The 19,281-nt window shown below is 37.1% G+C and overlaps 2 protein-coding genes across 2 annotated transcripts in view; one reads left to right on the top strand and one right to left on the bottom strand.

The window, feature by feature from the left end:
* Positions 1-959: 959 nt before the first annotated feature.
* Positions 960-8,028, bottom strand: slc5a8 (solute carrier family 5 member 8). Its single transcript, XM_046872602.1, has 15 exons — positions 7,675-8,028; positions 7,380-7,445; positions 7,226-7,277; positions 6,328-6,395; positions 6,095-6,249; positions 5,092-5,232; positions 4,872-5,001; positions 4,668-4,756; positions 3,500-3,609; positions 3,337-3,404; positions 3,176-3,262; positions 2,583-2,800; positions 1,618-1,721; positions 1,428-1,516; positions 960-1,348 (listed from the first exon to the last, which is right to left on the bottom strand). The coding sequence occupies exons 1-15, from the start codon at positions 8,026-8,028 to the stop codon at positions 1,223-1,225; spliced, it is 1,857 nt and encodes a 618-aa protein (XP_046728558.1). The 3' UTR covers positions 960-1,222.
* A 1,602-nt stretch (positions 8,029-9,630) lies between these two features.
* utp20 (UTP20 small subunit processome component) overlaps positions 9,631-19,281 on the top strand; it is a 28,816-nt gene continuing 19,165 nt past the window's right edge. The window contains exons 1-21 of the mRNA XM_046872601.1: positions 9,631-9,803; positions 10,018-10,098; positions 10,499-10,565; positions 10,648-10,780; positions 12,006-12,194; positions 12,348-12,429; positions 12,513-12,650; positions 12,978-13,133; positions 13,442-13,588; positions 13,719-13,853; positions 13,962-14,039; positions 15,329-15,507; positions 15,675-15,809; positions 15,897-15,985; positions 16,465-16,570; positions 16,678-16,828; positions 16,916-16,978; positions 17,398-17,556; positions 17,643-17,719; positions 17,815-17,894; positions 18,952-19,219. Coding sequence (XP_046728557.1) covers positions 9,753-9,803; positions 10,018-10,098; positions 10,499-10,565; positions 10,648-10,780; positions 12,006-12,194; positions 12,348-12,429; positions 12,513-12,650; positions 12,978-13,133; positions 13,442-13,588; positions 13,719-13,853; positions 13,962-14,039; positions 15,329-15,507; positions 15,675-15,809; positions 15,897-15,985; positions 16,465-16,570; positions 16,678-16,828; positions 16,916-16,978; positions 17,398-17,556; positions 17,643-17,719; positions 17,815-17,894; positions 18,952-19,219 — 2,564 coding nt within the window. The 5' untranslated portion in view covers positions 9,631-9,752. The remainder of the gene's footprint in view (positions 9,804-10,017; positions 10,099-10,498; positions 10,566-10,647; positions 10,781-12,005; positions 12,195-12,347; positions 12,430-12,512; positions 12,651-12,977; positions 13,134-13,441; positions 13,589-13,718; positions 13,854-13,961; positions 14,040-15,328; positions 15,508-15,674; positions 15,810-15,896; positions 15,986-16,464; positions 16,571-16,677; positions 16,829-16,915; positions 16,979-17,397; positions 17,557-17,642; positions 17,720-17,814; positions 17,895-18,951; positions 19,220-19,281) is intronic.

The following is a 19,281-nucleotide window of genomic DNA, read 5'->3' as shown; positions in this document are numbered from 1 at the left end:
GTCGTATGCTCTGCTTCATTAATTTTTAATATAGAGTTATTTTCACATCTAAGCTCAAATTGTAAATGACATTTATAGTACAAAAGGGAGAGGTCAGACAGTGGCCTTTTAAGAAGCTTAAGAGATTTGTGAACAAGAGACGAGTAGTTACAGAGAAATAGCCATTTTCTGGGAAGCATGATGTACATCTTCTAAAGATGTGATTTGGGGTTTATTATAGTCAATACATTTCATTTCATATTATAGTTTAATCAGGTTCGTTTGGGAATTGAGAGGTGATAACATTGGGATTCAAAAATGCTCACTTCCAACTGAAAATAAACATATACGATCTTCTTCTTCTTTCAGCTTCTCCCATTAGGGGTCGCCACAGCGGATCATCCGTCTCCACACCCCTCTGTCCTCTACATCTGCCTCTTTCAACCCAACTACCTGCATGTCTTCCCTCACCACATCCATAAACCTCCTCCTTGTCTCTCCTTTTTTCCTCCTTCCTGGTGGCTCCATCCTCAGCATTCTCCTACTGATATACCCCATCTCCCTCCTCTGCACATGTCCAAACCATCTCAATCTCGCCTCCCTCACCTTGTCTCCAAAACGTCCTACATGCCCTGTTCCTCTAATAAACTCATTTCTAATCCTGTCCATCGTCATCACTCCCAACGAAAACCTCAACATCTTCAGCTTTGCTACCTCCAGCTCCACCTCCTGTCCTTTACTCAATGCCACTGTCTCTAAACCAGACAACATCTCAGGTCTCACCACAGTCCTATAAACTTTACTTTTCACTCTCACAGATACTCTTCTATCACAAATTACTCCTGTCACTCTTCTCCACCCACTCCACTCTTTTCTTTACTTCTCTAACACACTCTCCATTACTTTGCACTGTTGACCCCAGATACCTGAACTCCACCACCTTCCCCACCTCTTCCCAGCACGTACCTCCACCTCTCCGGGCTACTCTCACCACAAATCACAATATCATCCACAAACATCATAGTACAGGGAGACTCCTGTCTGACCTTGTCTCTCAACAATAACTACATAAAAAGAGAACAAAAATTAAATGTTATATCTCAAATAATCAAATTTGGTACATTTGTGAACAGTGGTAGATTTATGACAGCTACATGAGTCTGGAGATGGAAAGTATGAGTGGTTAGGCTGAAATGATGAAGTCATTGCTTTAAAGGAGTTAAGAGATAACTAAAAAAATGTCCTACGCAAGAAGTCTGGGTGCCTGAATTTTTGTAATATCAAGCTCCACATCACAAAATGCAAGGTTGGCTCTGCCAGATTTCATTTTCTTTGTAACCAGGTCCAGCCCGTCTGCATTTCCCGTGGCCTTAATAAACAGAGAAATGACCAAAATTGTCAAATAGAAACAATTCAACAAATGCAAAAATAAAACAGCCTACGATTACCTTTTGCTTTAGTATTGTGTAGATCTTATAGCAGGTTAAATCCTCCTTTGTTAATGTCAGACCTTGTTCCAGTTTTAATGTTTCACCGCCTATAAAGCCATTATGAAAGAAAAAGGGTTATAAAAAGCACTTTAATACACTGCTCTCACTGATATTTTATAGAATTAAATTTATATAAATGAAATCTTACCTGAGAAAAAACTCACAATCTGCCCAATAACTATGCAAACTATAGTCCCCAAAGGGCAGAAATACATGTAAGACAGTGAGTACCAATAATCAGCCAGCAGAGGCCTGTAGAAGCAAGACATTAACGTAAGTAGAATTTGGATTACGTTGACAGGATAGTGCAGGCAAATTATATAATTTATTACAGAACTACACAGCGTGAATGTCTGTGAAATCAAAATACAATTTGTGTAGAATCATAAACCAGAAAAATTATATATATATATATATATATATATATATATATATATATATATATATATATATATATATATATATATATACAGTACAGACCAAAAGTTTGGACACACCTCATTCAAAGAGTTTTCTTTATTTTCATGACTATGAAAATTGTAGAATTGTAGATTCACACATGCTTTTTGAGCATCGCATTCCACACTTAGTCCCAATTTGCTCTTATAATTCATTCCACTTTTCTGTGTAGATGTTCTACTAGAATTTGGAATGTGCAGACATTTGACATCTGTGTGTTAGTAAATTCAGGTAGGTGAGGAGGTCTGGGGTGCAGTCAGTATTCCAATTAATTCCAAAGGTGTTCAGTACGGTTAAGGTCAGAGCTCTATAGCAGGCCACTCAAGATTTTCCTCTCCAAACCATGTAAACCAGATCTTTATTTTGTGAACAGGAACATTGCCATACTGGTGCAAGTTTGGGTTTCCAAGTTCAAGTAAATGCAAAATTTTATTATACCACATCCAAGACAACACAACATGTGTGCCTCCAGCTTTGTGGTAAGAGTTTGGAGAAGAACCACATATAACAGGAAAGGTCAAGTTTCCCAATACATTTGTCTATATAGTGTATATTTGGAATGAAGTACAGATATGAGCAATGATACAATTTATTTTAAGCAAAAAAATGTTATCATAATTATGCCAAATCATGAAGTAAAAAAAACCTTCACACCTCTCCACTGCTTTGTAGTGCTCAGCTGAAGTGATATAACTTGCTTGTGTTGAGTTGCTAGTCCAGTTCCTAAAGTAGTATTCATGAGAAGTGATGTTGCAGCCGTGCGTCTGTAGAGGAAGGGGTCTGGTGTTCTCCGGCAGTGGGTGGTAGACCTGGGCTCCAATGCAAAGCCAGAGTGACACAAGCAGCCCACTGATCAGTCCGGCCAAACCTCCCTGACAGTTTAGTAATCGATAAATGCATGAACTTTATGTATTATAAATAAAAAAAATTATAATTCACCATAAAAATATGCACTTATACATCTGTAAATATAGCAACTGTTATATAAATATTTGATTGCTGTCTAATTACATACAATACAATAATACATGTATTGCTTTACATACCATATGTGTACTATATTGCCTCTGTGTGTGTGTATGTGTGTGTGTGTGTGTGTGTGTGTGTGTGTGTGTGTGTGTGTGTGTGTGTGTGTGTGATCCCCACAAATATGGAGAGCTGACTGTATAAATCCTTACACGTATTTTTTTAGGAATCATTTGCCAAACAGCTAGATAAAAATGAAAGCCAGTAATCATCACACCAACTTTGGAATTAGCTGAGGGAAACAAGATCCCTAGAGAGAAGAGGCCAAGTAGAGGTCCACCCAGAGAACCAAGAACACTGATAGTTGTCTGTAAAGGAAAACAGAGATCTAAGTGTCTATCATGCCAAATCACCATATACATTTCCAAATTATTCACTTTACCTGTAACAATCCTCCCATCACAGATGCAAGAGCAGCCATCCCAATGCACACAAGTCCATAGAAAACACCTGTGGAAGTTATATAAGGCATTAAATGTAGGTGTTAACAGCAAAACACTAGGACGTTCTACACATTTTCATATAAAGCTAAAGTTTGTCCTCACTCAGTCCTTTTGATGCCCAGGAAAGCTTTCGCTCTGAGAAGCTGAAGTATGGTCCTATCAGATCTGCAACTGTCACTGTAGCTAGAGCATTTACACTAGAGGAGACTGTGCTGTAGTATGCAACACACACACACACACACACACACCACACACTATTTAGCATTTAGTATTTTAGTCACCCGGTGCATATCTATCTATCTATCTATCTATCTATCTATCTATCTATCTATCTATCTATCTATCTATCTATCTATCTGTCTGTCTGTCTGTCTGTCTGTCTGTCTGTCTGTCTGTCTGTCTGTCTGTCTGTCTGCTTGTTTGTTTATTTATTATTTAGGCAAAAAGTGTAAATGCTGGGTGTATCTAAAAAAAAATGGTCGTAAGTTGCATAGGTCGTGGGTCGACGACTACCTGTATGTGTAATTTAAAGGTATCGCATGACATTTATGTTCTTGAAACCAAAAGGCTGGATCAGGAGAAAGTAAAATTCTACACACAACTATAATTATAACAACACACAAAACAGTGGAATGTGCTCCTTATTTTGCAAAGAGAAACACATTCACCCAGTAACAAAAGTGCACTGTGACTTGTGCTGTGCATTTAAAACTTTGGAGATTTCTTTTAGTTCATTGTGTTCCTTCTTTGGCAGATAAGGTGTTCGGGGTTTTCCTTTCATGTCAGTAATACAATTGAAAAGACTTTTTTTGTTTTATTGTGTAACAGCAGTATAACAGTAAGCTTTAAGACTTGGATAGATACATGTTAAAAAAAGGTTTAGCGTTTATGGTGTATGAACATACAGTCTGAGTTTTTTTGGCTTAAAAATGTTCAGGTTCATTATAGGTTCAGGTTGATTATAGGTTTATGAGAACCAAATCTAGAATAAAAGAAACAAATGACTGAAATGATTATGTATTGTATTTTCTTTAAAAGACCATTATACCAGTATAAAGACAAATGAGGTGTTAAACTGACCATAGAAATCTTTTATAACATTTTAGCTAATTTTGAGCAGACAAATATCATACTTTCTGATGCCTACTGAAGTTATTTCTGGTTATTTTCTGTTCCAAAGTCCTACTCCCTACACTTGGGTGCAATTTTACTTAACATGTAACAAACCCTGGAAAAACAAGCATCTCACAAATGAATAAATGTAACTGACCTCAGTGTGCCACTGTATGCAGCTGCTACAAACAGTCCAGGAATTCCAGGGTAGTCCCCAAAGATGTCCATCACTAAGAACGGCATAAGCTTTCAACATCACATAATGAAAATAAGTGGGATATACTGTACGGTGCACAAACCATTTGTGATTCCAGTCAGAGTGGAGAGAGAAGAGAGAGAGAGAAGAGAGCGTTGTATTTACCTGATCTTGAGAAGTCACCATTTTCACTGTCCATGGGTCACAGTTTTTGTAAAATGAATACAAACACAAACCACAAAATACTGCAAACAGCAAAATGATCCAGAGTGACACCAAGTTTATGTACAGAGACCTAGAAAGAGATTTAAAGTTAATTCATTCTTGTATTTTTTGGCTGGTTTAGCCTGAAACCGGTGAGTGTGCCTTCTCAAGAAGTGCTCACATTTTGGCATGAAGAAGTGTTTTGCAGGAGACATATCTCTGCACCTGAGCTTGATTAATACCATAAATACTGGTCCAGATAAATGTACTGCCGATGGTGATGGTCCAGAATGTGTGTCTCCTCAGGGGGCTGGGATCAAAGCTGAGAGAAAAATGAAAAAATATTATCTGCAGCTCAATTATAATGTATCCTATCATATATGCATATCCTTTCCTATCCTATCCTATCCTATCCTATCCTATCCTATCCTATCCTATCCTATCCTATCATACATATATTTATTGTATCTGTTTTAAACGTACCTTAAATCAATAATTCTACCGTTTTTAATACTCTAATCAACATGGGCGTGGACAAAGATGGATGATGGATTATTATTAGTTAAACCAAATTCAACCTAGTGCATGAAGACTAAATATTCTTGTAAATGTTTTAAAGTAATGATAGTGTTTTAAATTACATAAATCATTAGGACACTAATCAGAACTTTTGCTGTGTTTCCACACGGATGATTTTGATTGTCGGATGTGTGCATCATGGCAGATTTTGTTACTTGATTTGAGACTTGGTGCCACAGTAAAACAAAGGTTAATTGATTAAAAAAAATGAATTGGAGTTTATTTTTATATCTGAGTAAAGAAAGGAAGTTAGCCTCTTTTTTTATATTTTTTTTAATTTGTAATTGGAATCACAGGATGGTGTAATGCAGCAGGATTTAAAAGCATAAAGGTTCTTTGGTTCTGATTGTATCACAGCAGCTCAGACTGTAGTTTGGCAGCAACAAAAAGTGCTGGTTTCTAATAATGTGCTTGCTCTATTACATTATCACTTCCACTGTAACCACAGGGACAGTACTCTATTCTTTTTTTTATTCAAATAAAAAAATATAATATAAGTACAGTATTAGCCTATTTGTTTCATTGCTCATCTTGCACTGTAAGACATGTTTGCAGTTAAAAAAAAAAAAAAGTAGGAGAAAAACAGTAGGTAAAGATGAACTCACTCCCATAGGTTGAGTCGACCACCGTCAGCAGAATCTTTAAAGATGACCGAGACCCCACCTCGTAGAAGCACTGATTGGATAATGACAGCCAAAAACCCAGCCAAAATGATAATCATCTGGAACACGTCAGTCCACACCACAGCCTTGAATCCCCCCTGATGGAGCACAGCTTTAGTCAAAAAGTATTAATATTCTAAAGCTATGCTGGACCTTTGAATCTGATACAAACTTACCAAGGTGCAGTAGAAGGTACACACCATTCCAGTTGATATCAAAGCTCCCCACAGACTGATACCTGTCACTAAAAGAAAATATAATTTTTTAAGATTTGAGGTGCACTTAAAAGCTTACTTTATATGTCACACCATGCTGATTCTTTTCTGCAATTGTGATTAAAACATCTTTAAGATTAGGCTACACAGAAACAGAAACAGATAGTAAAGCATTACCCACATAATGTTGGGTACAAAGGCATCGTTTTGTTTTGTGCTTAAACAATTTACATGTCATCAAGTTTCAAATTGTATGGTTTTTAGAAGAGTATATATTTAAAAGTAAATGTTAGAAACCGTAGCTCTTTTAATACACACCTCCATTTCCAGTCACATTAACATTTGGGATACAGCAGTGGTACTGCAGTAAATCAGTCATGTTCAGGACTTTGCTGCATATTATTTGCATGTAGTGACTGCTTGAAGTCACTTGACATCACCAGGTGGTCTTGAGTATGTTCCCTGGTGATGCCCTGCAATGTTTGTACTGCAGTCAACTTCAGTTACTTTCAGGGAGTTAGATCCAGTAAGGCTTTTTTTTTCCAGCACATTGCTCAGTGAGATTCAGGTGACTGATCAGGCAGTTGAGATATTTCCAGGTTTTGGGTTTGAAAAGGAGGTCTTCCTTGGCCTGCAATTCCTTTTATGGTTACAAAGCTATCTGTTCTATTATTATTGTTCCAAACTGTTAATTAAAATACATTTTTTTTTATTATCTTTTTGTAACTATACAGTACATTCATTAAGACTTTGCTGTCATTGCTTAGGTTTTGGATGATTTATTAATACCAAACCTGGGTTAATTCTGCATTTAGAGAGTTTATTCAGTACGTGAGAGTCAACAGCTCGTAATTTGTACCTTGGTTTAAAGCCAAAGCTGGTGCATAGATAACCACTCCAGTGTATAATAACTGAGAAATGAGAGAAATTGAACAAGATTTATTACTATATATTCATGTGCACTGACATAAACGTAAAAAAATAGCTGCTTGTGAATAAAGATTTTTGCTCACTGTCTGAATGATGAACATCGCCGTACCAAACAGCCGAACCACTTTATTGAACCGCATTTCCAGGTACTGCAGATAAACAGTCTCTTAATTTCTCATCTGGCTTGATTATATATAACATATAATATTTAATGATATGATTCCATTTTTAACGTATGTATTCAATTAAATGAAAATATATATAAATAAATTATGCAAAGGTCTTTTTTTGTGCTTTTATTATTTTTAGTTCTGTGATGACAAAATAATGAAAGTAAACACAAATTTTTGGTTATGCTTTAACCATGAAGTACCTTACCTCATAGGTGCTGGTTATTCCCAGCCTGTAGAAGATGGGGAGGAACAACTCTGAGCTGATGGCCACCATCAGGACAAAGCCTAAGCAGCTTAAAACAAAGATTGCCCCGTTACTGTACACCTCCACAGGAGTTGCCAGCACCGTGACTGCTGACATGAAGCTTGCTGTCAGTGACAGAGCAACAGGCACCGCTGTCATACTCTGGCCACCCACCAAAAAATCCTTAGAGGTCTGCTCTCTGTGCTGGGCGAAGGCATAATAAACACCAATAGCTGCTGAAATGACCAGCATAAGAGCAAAAATCACATAGTCCCAAGTACTGAAGGATGCTGCTGGATTCTTTTGGTTCTCCATTGTTCTGTGATATGATGTGAGGTAAAAATGGGATTAGGAATATAGTCAGTGTGTAAAACACCAATAGAAATGAGGATTTATCAAGCATAAATAAAGTTAGTCAGACCTGCTCACCTGTACTGTAAACACACTTCTCCACTTCTCCTTGACTTGAGTGCTCTTATTGTTTCTGAACCATTAGCCCTCCCTCTACTTTGCTCAGGGTTTGTCATTCCATGCATATCTCATTTGTACAGAGTACTAAGTGTATAAGTTTGAAGTACAACCCAAATCCAAAAAAGTAAAATATAAATAAAAACAGAATGCAGTGATTTGCAAATTTCATAAACACATATATTATTCAAAGTAGAACATAGAAAACATATAAAATGTTTAAACTGAAGAAATGTACCCTTTAAAGAAAATATAAGGTCATTTTAAATTTGATGGCTGCAACACATCTCAAAAAGTTGTGATGGGGCAAGAAAATGATACAATGTGGCTTTTGTTTGGATGCCACAACATCTGGACTAAAGGGAAGAGGGACCATCTGTCATATCATCAGTGCTCATTTCAAAAGCCGGGATCATCTAAAAAAGGCACCATCAATGCTTAAAGATGTATACAGGTTTTTGAGCAACATATGCTTCCATTCAGACATCTTCTTTAGGGAAGGCTTTTAATATAACAGCAAGACATAGCAAATTTGCATACTGCATCTATTACAACAGCATGGCTTTGTGATTAAAGAGTCTGACTGCAGAACTGGCCTTCCTGCAGGCCAGAACCTTCTCCAATTAAAAACAATGGTGCATCATGAAATGAAAAATATGACAAAGAAGACCAGGGACTGTTGAACAGCAGCTTGAATCCTGAATCGGACATGAATGGGACATCATTCCTCCCCCAAAACTCCAGCAACTAATCTCCTCAGTTCTCAATATATATATATATATATATATATATATATATATATATATATATATATATATATATATATATATATATACATAAAATGTAAAGTTTTGAGCTGCTCTGAGTTACCTGTACTATGCAATTACAATAAAGTTGTCTATAAATGCCAATAATATATCTATCTATCTATCTATCTATCTATCTATCTATCTATCTATCTATCTATCTATCTATCTATCTGTCTATCTGTCTGTCTGTCTGTCTGTCTGTCTGTCTGTCTGTCTGTCTGTCAAACTGCTGTTCCTGCTGCATCACATGGCTGGGGAACACACTCGGAGGAAAGTGCTATTATCCCTCGTTCTGGGAAGAGTAAAGTTTTAGTTGAGCAAATGAGAGGTTTCTTCTCTGAGTTTTTTTTTTTTTTTTTTTTGCTGGTCAGGAGGGTTTGACATTTGCATGTGCAGCCACACTGATGTGCAAAATACAGTTGAATTGTTCGATTGGTGGTTGTTCGTTTTATTGAGTTATTAATAAGAATATAAACTGTTCACGTATTTTAAAATTAAATTTGTAGTGTAAAATAAAAATATGGTGTAAAGAAAACCTTGTTTATAAATATTGTATATAATGTATTTTTTTGAGAAAAGGAACATAATCACGCTATTTTTCGAGGACCTTTATTTTGAAGACATCTTCTTCCAAAATGGCGGCGTCCTGACACGGCGTGTGCAGCAACAGTTCCCTTACTAAACATGAAAAATATTTGTTTTTAAAATCGTTTTTTATTCTTCTTCTCTCTCCTGAATTGTTACTACAGAACAGACTAGAAAATGAAGTTAAAGGCCAAACCGCTCTCTCACAAATCAGAGAACACGTATCGGGTAAGATAAAGTGAGCTGCATGGGGAAAACTGTACCATGTGTTAAAATAAACGTGTTTTATTGTAAGCTGAGAAATGTGTACCATTATATATTTATTTCTTGTTTATAATGTTTTAACGTGTTATCATGTAATTAACGTGTAATAAGGTGCAATCCAGTAGTTTCCACTGTACATCTGCTGTATTTGTAGAATGTTTTCCTTATTCCTTTGCAGTTCCTCACATTTTCTGAAAGACTCGCGAATGTGAACATCGATGTGATCCATCGGATTGATCGGACTGGAAGTTACTCTGAGGTTGGATTTCACCGCAATATTCATCACACAGTCGATCAAGTGACAATTCAAGTAGTAATAGTCTTAAAGCAGAATAGTGGAAACAGTTATACTCAGTTTAATATGTAAAATATAAAAAATAACCATCTAACTTTACTGCTGTCTACTGACATTTAAATTGCTATAAAAAAATACAGTTGCTGTTGGCTTTGGTGTTCATAGCTCCTCCATACCTGGTCCTAAATTTCAACAGACGCATCCGCTGTGATTTAATCCTCACAAATAATCACAAAAGATTTAGTCTAAGGAATCAGTGCCGAGTCAGAATTCATGTGTAGAGGGCAGATAATGTTTTCTTCAGTGTTATAGTGTTGATCTGAACTCGTTATAACTCAGTGTATATGTTTTTCTCTCATACCAGGAGGTAGACACCTACTTCTTCGAAGGTTTGATGAAATGGAGAGACCTGAACCAGACAGATCACTACAGTACGTCTGGTTTCATTCTGATGGGATGTAAATATCAAGATTTGATTCTGGTTTTAAATAATGTATCTCCCCCCCGTTACAGCGGCCTTTAAGAAGGAGGTTTCCTACAAGAGTCAGTCCTTCCACATGTTAGTATTTCACCAAAATGGCATAGTGGAGAGTCTGAAGACTCATCTGATGGTGAAGAACAGCCACGCTTACCAACCACTTCTCGAGTAAGCTTATATATATATATATATATATATATATATATATATATATATATATATATATATTAATTGCAAAGTAGTTGTTATTGCACCACAGATTGCTGTTGTTGTTTTTTTTACTTTTGTTGCCCCATAATGCTAGTAGACAGGACAATAATGAAAGTACCACGATTAAGGATAAAGGGATAATGATGAAGTTGGACTACAAAAAAAATCTGTTTTTATTTTAGTACCACTTTTTATACAATTGTGTTTCTTTAACAGCACTTATTTTGCTCTCTCAAAGTTATTAAGATTCATTAAAAAAAGATTAATTCTTCATGTATCCCAGCTTGTTAGGAAGTTAGGGTCAGAGTGCAGAGTCTGCAATGATACAACATCACTGAGGTAGAGAGAGTTAAGGGGCCTTGCTCAAGGGCCCAACACTGGCAGTGCTGGGACTCAAACCCCCAATCTTCCATAACCACTGAGCTTCCACTTCCTATTTAACCTTCCTTATTATTATTATTTTTTTAGAAAACCTCACCCACTCATAATACAAACGATTATAATTTGTAATCCAGTTATGGGTGCATTTTTAACACAGGTTCCTGAATACACTGTTATTACAGAAACATCAAGTCAAGTCAAGAAGTCAAGTCAAACATGATCTTACACTGAGCACATTAGTAAAAACCTTTGATTTAATTTGCCAGCTTTAATATCAGATATGCTGCTAAAATGAATCAACATCTTTGGACCAATCAATCAACCAATGCTTGTTGGACTGTCTGATTAGCATAAGGTTGTTCTGGATTTCAACTGAAACAATGTTATTGTATAGGTGGCACATTTTAAATATGGCTACTCCTGCTAAAAACAATCAAAAAGATCAAAGCATGTCAAGTGTTTTGGTTAAAAAAATATAAAGAATATTTCAGAATGAATAAGTTGCTGATTCCTAGCAGTGAATGCAACAGTATTCTTAATGTTGGATTTTTTTAAGTAAAACTTCATCATTTTCCTGAGTGTCTCCACATGATTTAGTTACTATAATAATTACAACAGTTAAGGGTTTGTAATGACTTATATATATATATATATATATATATATATAATGATTGTACATAATCATATTTCATAGGAAATGATTTAATACAAATAACAAAATCCAATGGAATTGCAAAGAAAAATATCAACTACATAAATCGGTATGAGGATTGAGAACATTAATCACGTCCTCTTTTCATAGCCTCGTGGTCCAGTTTGCACGCGACCTTCAGACAGATTTTTACCCTCACTTTCCTGACTTCTTCGTCATCATCACCTCACTGCTTGAGACCCAGGATACTGAGGTGCTGGAGTGGGCCTTTACCTGTCTCTCCTACCTCTATAAGTACTTATGGAGGCTGATGGTGAAGGATATGAACAAGATCTACAGGTGAGAGGAAGAGCAAAGGAGCTGAGTAGGAAAGTGTGAGACGTGTGTTGTCGAACGGTGGAATAAAAGTTTGCATCACAGCATTTGCTTATAGATTTACTTTAGACTGGTTGGTGTGAGTGGTGGTAAAACTGTTTTCATGTTTGTCTACAGTCTTTACAGTAAACTTCTGGCACACAAGAAAGAGCACATCCGTAACTTTGCAGCTGAGAGTTTTTCCTTTTTAATGAGAAAGGTAAGAGATGCTGGAGATGAGACACTGTTACATAGTAGTGGATATGCATTATAACGAACAGGTGTTATGTCTGTGTTCTTCAGGTTCCAGATTATGATGCTCTGTTCACACTGATGTTTGTGGATCTGGAACAGTGTCCTCAGAAGGCACAGGGGGTCGGGCAGCTCATCTTTGAGATGTGTAAAGGAGTCTGCAATATGTTCCACTCTTGTACCAACACAGTAGGTCTAGTAGATAAGCCTAGCTTGATAATTAATGTTGCTTTTACAGGTTGTTTTTCTCTGATATGATCGCCACTGTAGCTCTGCAATATAACCTCATTATTGTGGTTACACAAAACAGAGAGATTTATATTATTAACAAGTGAAATGAAGAGACTGAAAGCACTGATGACACCTGCGATAGTCAGACCAGAGCAGCATTGTTATATTACCCAATGTTCTATCTGTGGTTATTTATTATAACATTGTGTTGCTGTTTTCCAGCACTGAAGCAGAATTATGATTAAAACAGCTGCATTTGTCATATAATGCTCATTTCTGTCCTAGGCTTTACCAATAGCACTCCAGAAACTCGGCCCGTCTGGGGGAGGAGATGTTCCTCTGCCCTGGGATGCCATTAAAGAGGCTCTCGATCACATGGCTGAGTCTTCAGCCAATTATGTCACAAAGGAAAACTTCCTGGTTCTTTGGGATTCGTTGCAGGTAAAGACTGTTTGCTTGCTTATAAACAATACATAGAAAAACATGGAGTTTTGCTTTTTTAAAGAAATCCTTTGCAGAAACGTTTTTTTGTAAGGCACACACTATTGAACTGGAACTGATCTTAGCTGTTGAAATAGTGAATTAACTGCACATAATTTTTTTCATAGGCGTAATCTATAGAATTTACAGTCACTTGTCACTAGGTTGTGGTTTATTCACTTTCATAGCCATCAGCATGGGCAACTCTTGGTTCTTGTATATGCTGTTGTTACTTTATTTCAATCCAATTATTATTTTTTTCTGCTCAGGCTTGTGTGAAAAACTTGATCCCGAAGGTGGAGGCAGGGCATTCTGACCAAATCAGTGAGCACATTGAAAGAATCTTGTTTATTTACCACACCGTGGTAGAGCACAGAAAAGGAGCCAAGATCACCAAGCCACAGTCTGTCTGTGAGGTACATGTGTACAGATTCACCTGTTCTATTCTGGGTGATCTTAATTCCATGTTCATACAAAATCTTTAGGATGTTGCTGTGTAACAGTTTTTTTTTTATTGTTTTTTTGTTGTTGTTTTTGCTCTTGTAGTTGCTTCTTCAGCTGGTCCAGACTCGAGGTCTGTCCTACTCCTGCCACAGTTTGCTGCTTCAAGTGATCTCATCCTTTCTGCTTGGAGAGAACCTGTCTTTACCAGCTAGTTTGATTCAAGAACTTTTGAAAAAGGTGTGTATGCATGCACATTTGTACACATATTCATACTCTGTGCATATAATGTTTTGTGTATTCTTGAATATGTCCCAGTGACCCAATCATTTTCACTTGTTCTTTTAGGTCTTCACCAGTGGGATTGATCGAGATCTTATTTTGTCGTTTGCCAAAGACATGTTCAGTATGAAGCAATTTGAGCAGGTCAGTCTGTGAAAGAATCAAATGTTTCGGGCAGTTGAAAATGGTGCCTCTGTGAAAAGAGGTTTTCAGTATTTCAATGTATTAAATGCTTGAGACATTACATAAATGTTATTTCATTACATTATGAGAACATTTTATACTGTCTACATCATGTGAACACTCCCAGCTTTACTAAAATTTAAATATATTAGATAGTGGATATTTATTTATAGTTGTTTTAAATATTAGGAGATTAAGATCAAAGATAGCTATGCATACAAGGAACACATGATTGCATTGGACTGGATATTTTGTTTGACTAGACAATAAGTCTTTTAACGACTAAGAATCAATTCATATTATCGTATTTTCCAGACTATAAGCCGCTACTTTTTCCCCACGCTTTGAACCCCGCGGCTTAAACAACGAAGCGGCTAATTTATAGATTTTTCCTGGGTTTTTCCCGGTTTCACAAACTTAAAGCCAAAAAACTGAGCGCCATAACATTAGACCAATGAAATTGCCGAACGGGTTCAGGTGAACCAATGAAACTCTTTATATTAAATCAGATGCGCTCCCACTGAATCGGGCCGCACCACATCATAAATATGGATGAGGTTCCTCTGATGTTTGACCTGCCGCTCACTCGGACTGGCAACAGGAAATGCGAATCATTTGTCACGCTGAAAACAACCGGGCATGAAAAAACACACTTCACCTGTGTTCTGAGCTGCACGGCATCGGGAGAAAAGCTTCACCGATGGTGATTTTTAAACGCATGACGATGCCAAAAGAAAAATAGTTGTGAAAGGAAGGAGGAAGACAGTGAACAATGACATTCTTTGTAGGCTACTGTTTAGTTACAAGCCATGTAACAGACACTGTCCTTCATTAAAGCCTGTGTAAAGTTCATTAGTTTCAGTGTAGACACGGCTTATAGACAGGTGCAGCTTATTTATGTTTACAAAAATAAAAATCTTTGTAAAATTCAGTGGGTGCGGCTTATATTTGGGTGCGCTTAATAGTCCGGAAATTACGGTATCTTTATTGTCATCACAAAGTGTGGATGTTTTTTTCTGTATATTCCTTACAAATCTCTAAATCTGGGCTGTGGAGCCAAAGCCAACTGTAGGAATACCACATCATCTTCTATAGTATTTTTGCTATTTGCCATTTATGAATATGAACATTAAAATGCACATTTCATACAGTTCTGAAATCAGTGTATTGGTTGGCAGTATAGTTCAATTTGCAGACCTTTTTATTCAAATATAAGCCTAGATTTAAAGTGCATGTTGTTTTTTTTCTAGCTGTTCCTGCCCAGCATGCTACAGTTTGTGGAGCAGCTTTTCTCCAGTGATGACTCTGTGAACAGACTGATGGCTCTGGAGGTGCTAGTAAGGCTAATCCTGGTTAAAGCACAGCCTCCTACTGATGGCTCAATGGCCTTTGAGAAGTACCCACTGATCTTCACTGGGCAGTCTGGAGGGTAAGACCAGGGGCTTCTGGGTAGTGTGGTTTTATTCTTTTGGAATGACAACTGGTGGACCACAACCTGATTAAGACCTAACAAAGAGTCCGGGTCCTCTACACTCAAGCACCCCAGTGCACATGTCTGTTTGTATGAATGATTTTAGTATGTTGTGTTTTTTACAGGTTGTATGGGGTGGATAAGGGACAGGCAGCATCTGTTCCTCCGCTTATTCTGTCCCTCATAGATGTCCCAGAAGATAGGATATTCTCAGATCTCTCTCAAATCTGGGCGGCCCTGGTGCTTCTTCCTCACCTCAGGCAAGAACTTCACTCCTCAACCCAACACCTGCATCATTGTGGGCTCGTGTGTTCTGTATTTGTGCTAATATAAACATGGTCTTACAGGCCCCTGGAGGCAGCAAGCGTGATTCCTCCTCTCACTGCCCTGTTGAACCGACTGTTACATGAGGTGCACAGTGAAAAACTCGGAAGAGGTCAGTGTACAGTGCACGTTAGTTAAACAATATCAATGCTTAGCTGTTTTTCCTCTTACTTTCGAATAACAGCTTGTTCCAATGTGTTTAATTTCTGTTGATCACAGCCAACAATTACAAGAAAAACTATACACATAACATTGAATTGAATATAAACTTTTATACTTTAACATTAGTTCATGTCATCACTTAGCAGCTATAAACACCCTGTTTCTTCTCTAGCCACACTTTTAAACTCTGAAGTACAATCCCCTCTAAGAAATTCCCCACATGTGTTTGTGTGTCATTGTTTAGTATGTGCAGTAAGCAGTTTTTTTAATACCGTATTTAATGTGTATATAATAGAATTGGATTTAATTTGTATATTTTACTGGTCAAATTTAGCAATGGTGGCAACAGTACATGCAATGATAATGATTAATTGTTCATCTCTATTTGAGAGGATGTAGTGTTTTTTTTATGATCTTATGTTCCATCAGGTGGGCTGTTTGTGGCACGACAGGCTCTAACCACACTGCTGAGCTTTAAGGAAACTGCGCTTGTGTGGTCCCTGCTCCCAGATGAGCTCGTCCGCTCCATCATAGAGTAAGTGCTTGTAGTTTCTGTACAAAAACAAACAAAAAAAACTCCTCTAGTTAAATTCTGCTTGTATGGACATTATTAGTAAGCGAGTCATTTGTTGTTTTACACAGGAAGTTTCCCACTGATCTTTCTGCCCTGCTGCTGGTTGACCTGTACTACACAAGACTCTCTCTCAATGGATGCTCAGGCCAGCTGTCTCACAACTCACTACAAGAGCTATATCAAAAGTTGCGTTCCAATTTTTCGTCTAACATCTCAAAGGTAGAGTTTGCTTTTCAAGAGTTTAGGATTCTACAAATATATATTTTTTATGTTAATTGTATAGTAAACAATTTTTTACCTCTTTAGATTCGCCTCCTGACGTTAAGAATTATGTCCCACTTTGAGGCAGAGCTTCCAAAGCCAGCAGAGGTAGTGTTTCATTAGTAATCACTGTTTATACACAATTGTGATTGTTTTATTGTCATTATATCAAATATACAGTACATTTATTATTTCCTTTCATTCTGTAGGTACGATAAACGTTCATTTCTAAGAATCCTGTGTAGTGTTCATTTACCCAGAGGCGTTTTATTGCTTCTATACTACAGCAGTGTTCCAATAAATGTCTCCAACTGAATAGGTTTTAACTGTTTATGGTAACACAATGTTTGCTTGTCCGTAAAACATGTTTTTATCACAAATTCTTGTCCATTTAAAAAAAAAAAAATCATCTTCTGTCATACCAAAATTAAAACATATTCGAACAAGTTTATTAATATAAACACAAACTCACCGCTGTGTCACTAGCAAAAGAAAAAGGTTTTATTAAAGAATTTTTGTGTTTGCAGGGAGACGACAGCTCAAGCACACAGACGGTGTTTGCCATCTGCCTGCAGGCCGAGCAGGTTCCAGCCACAGTGCAGGATTACAGAGAGAAGCTGCTACATTTGCGTAAACTGCGTCATGATCTAGTGCAGCCATGCCTCCCTAAAGGGCCTTTCCACCCGGTATACAACACATCTGCTTATATAAGACTTACACAGGAAGCAGGAGTGTTTTAAGGATACCAGTACTGATGTCTGTGTTTTCACAGGTTCCCCTGCGGTACCTCATTGCAATGCTGTTTGTTAATTTTAGACCGTTATGGGATGCTGTTATTGACCTTCTGGCGTAAGTGCACCACCAGAACATTAGCACAAAGCCTCTACTAGCGGTACTGTTTGGTTTTTGCTATTGAATTAATATATTTTTATTTTTTGTTTTAGGTCCCATGCCAGAGATATGGACAACAAAGAGTTCTGGAATGTTTACTATGAACATTTGGAGATGGTTGCTGGTCTGGCAGGTGTTTTTTGTTTGTTTTAATTACAGTTAAATAGTACATCTGTGAATGGCTGAATTGACTTTGGAGGATGATTTTGATTTGAACAGATTGTGTGTTAGGAAAGTAACCCATGCCAGGGTGGTGCGATGCCAAAAATAAATAATAATTTAAAAATATATATTTTCCTTAAAATCAGTTTCTCTAAACAGCTTGGGATGTAACAGTACACAAAATTCACGATAAAATAATATTTTATAAAAAATAAAATAGAATAAATCAAATTAATGCAATACATATTTTTTATTTATATTATATTTATATTTTTATTAAATTGATTGAATTGAGTAATTAATTAAATTGCCAAAAATTTAATTGTTCTACTAAATCTACTAAATATTTATATTTGTTGGACCCATTTGGGTAATACAGATTAACAAATAACAATGTCTTAAATCTTTACATTCTTCGTTCATTCACTCCCCCAATATGTGGAGTTGTCAGGATTTTCTCCTTTTAAGAGAAATTCTTGAAGCTGGACAGGAAATGCTAAAGAATCCATATCGGCTAACACTAGCACTTTGGACAGTTTAGCGTTGTCAAGCATGTGGTAAACAACTGCACGTAAAAAGGATTGCCGAAAGCCCTGTACCAAAAAAGGTTGTTACTAAAACGTGTACTGTTACACACCTAGTAATAGCACATCCTAAAGTGTGCCTGGGCTACAACACGTATAAGGCCAGTTTGTGTGTGATTTGCCAATTTTGCATATCAGGCACACGGCATATATGACAGTGAAATTGTATTTTGGAATCGGACTTGTGCCGATCTGTTACAGTTGTGAGTTAGATATGGGAAGGATGGATGAGAGGGCGCATATTTATCCAAAGATCTTATCGATCTTTTTTTAAGTGAGGTTTAGACTTCTGATCCTAGAGCATTTCATTTATCATATACATTTACACTTTATGTAGATTAGTTTTAATTGTTTGAATGTCATGCAAATTTAAATGGATTTATACAAAATTGTCATGGCAAATTTAGGGTTGTAAATGACATATTATTGGCTTTTTTATGTTAGAGGATGAGCTTCAGCAGCAGCAGCAGGAGGAGGGGGAGGAGGAGGAGGATGATGGTGAAGGTTCAATGCTGGGCCCAGGGACAGATGTGATCTGCAGCGGTGATGTTGGTTGTCTGTTTCTGGAGCAGTTGGAGCAGGTAAACAGCCATAGTGATCGCACAGACTTCACTAACTATCGTAACTTGCTGTGGAGAGCCATGAGCCAGTTCCCTGACAGAGTGGAACCACGGAGCAGAGAGCTCAGCCCACTGCTGCTGCGCTTCATCAGGTGTGTGTTTAAGTTGCATTTGGTCATGTGAGGATTATAAAAATGTACGGCTAACCATACTC

This window comes from Silurus meridionalis, chromosome 18 (assembly GCF_014805685.1).
Source record: "Silurus meridionalis isolate SWU-2019-XX chromosome 18, ASM1480568v1, whole genome shotgun sequence".
NCBI classification, from domain to species: Eukaryota; Metazoa; Chordata; class Actinopteri; order Siluriformes; family Siluridae; genus Silurus; species Silurus meridionalis.
The sequence above is the reverse complement of the archived record's forward strand: the minus strand, read 5'-3'. Positions and strand labels throughout refer to the sequence as shown.

What these genes read in the sequence shown, in the direction of transcription:
- slc5a8 (XM_046872602.1), bottom strand. Translation starts at nt 8,028, where the DNA reads ATGGAGAACCAAAAGAATCCAGCAGCATCCTTCAGTACTTGGGACTAT. An exon ending in TTCCCTCAGCTAATTCCAAA is followed by an intron (nt 2,801 to 3,175) that starts GTTGGTGTGATG and finishes CTAAACTGTCAG; the next exon opens with GGAGGTTTGGCCGGACTGAT. An exon ending in CACTACAAAGCAGTGGAGAG is followed by an intron (nt 1,722 to 2,582) that starts GTGTGAAGGTTT and finishes TTGCTTCTACAG; the next exon opens with GCCTCTGCTGGCTGATTATT.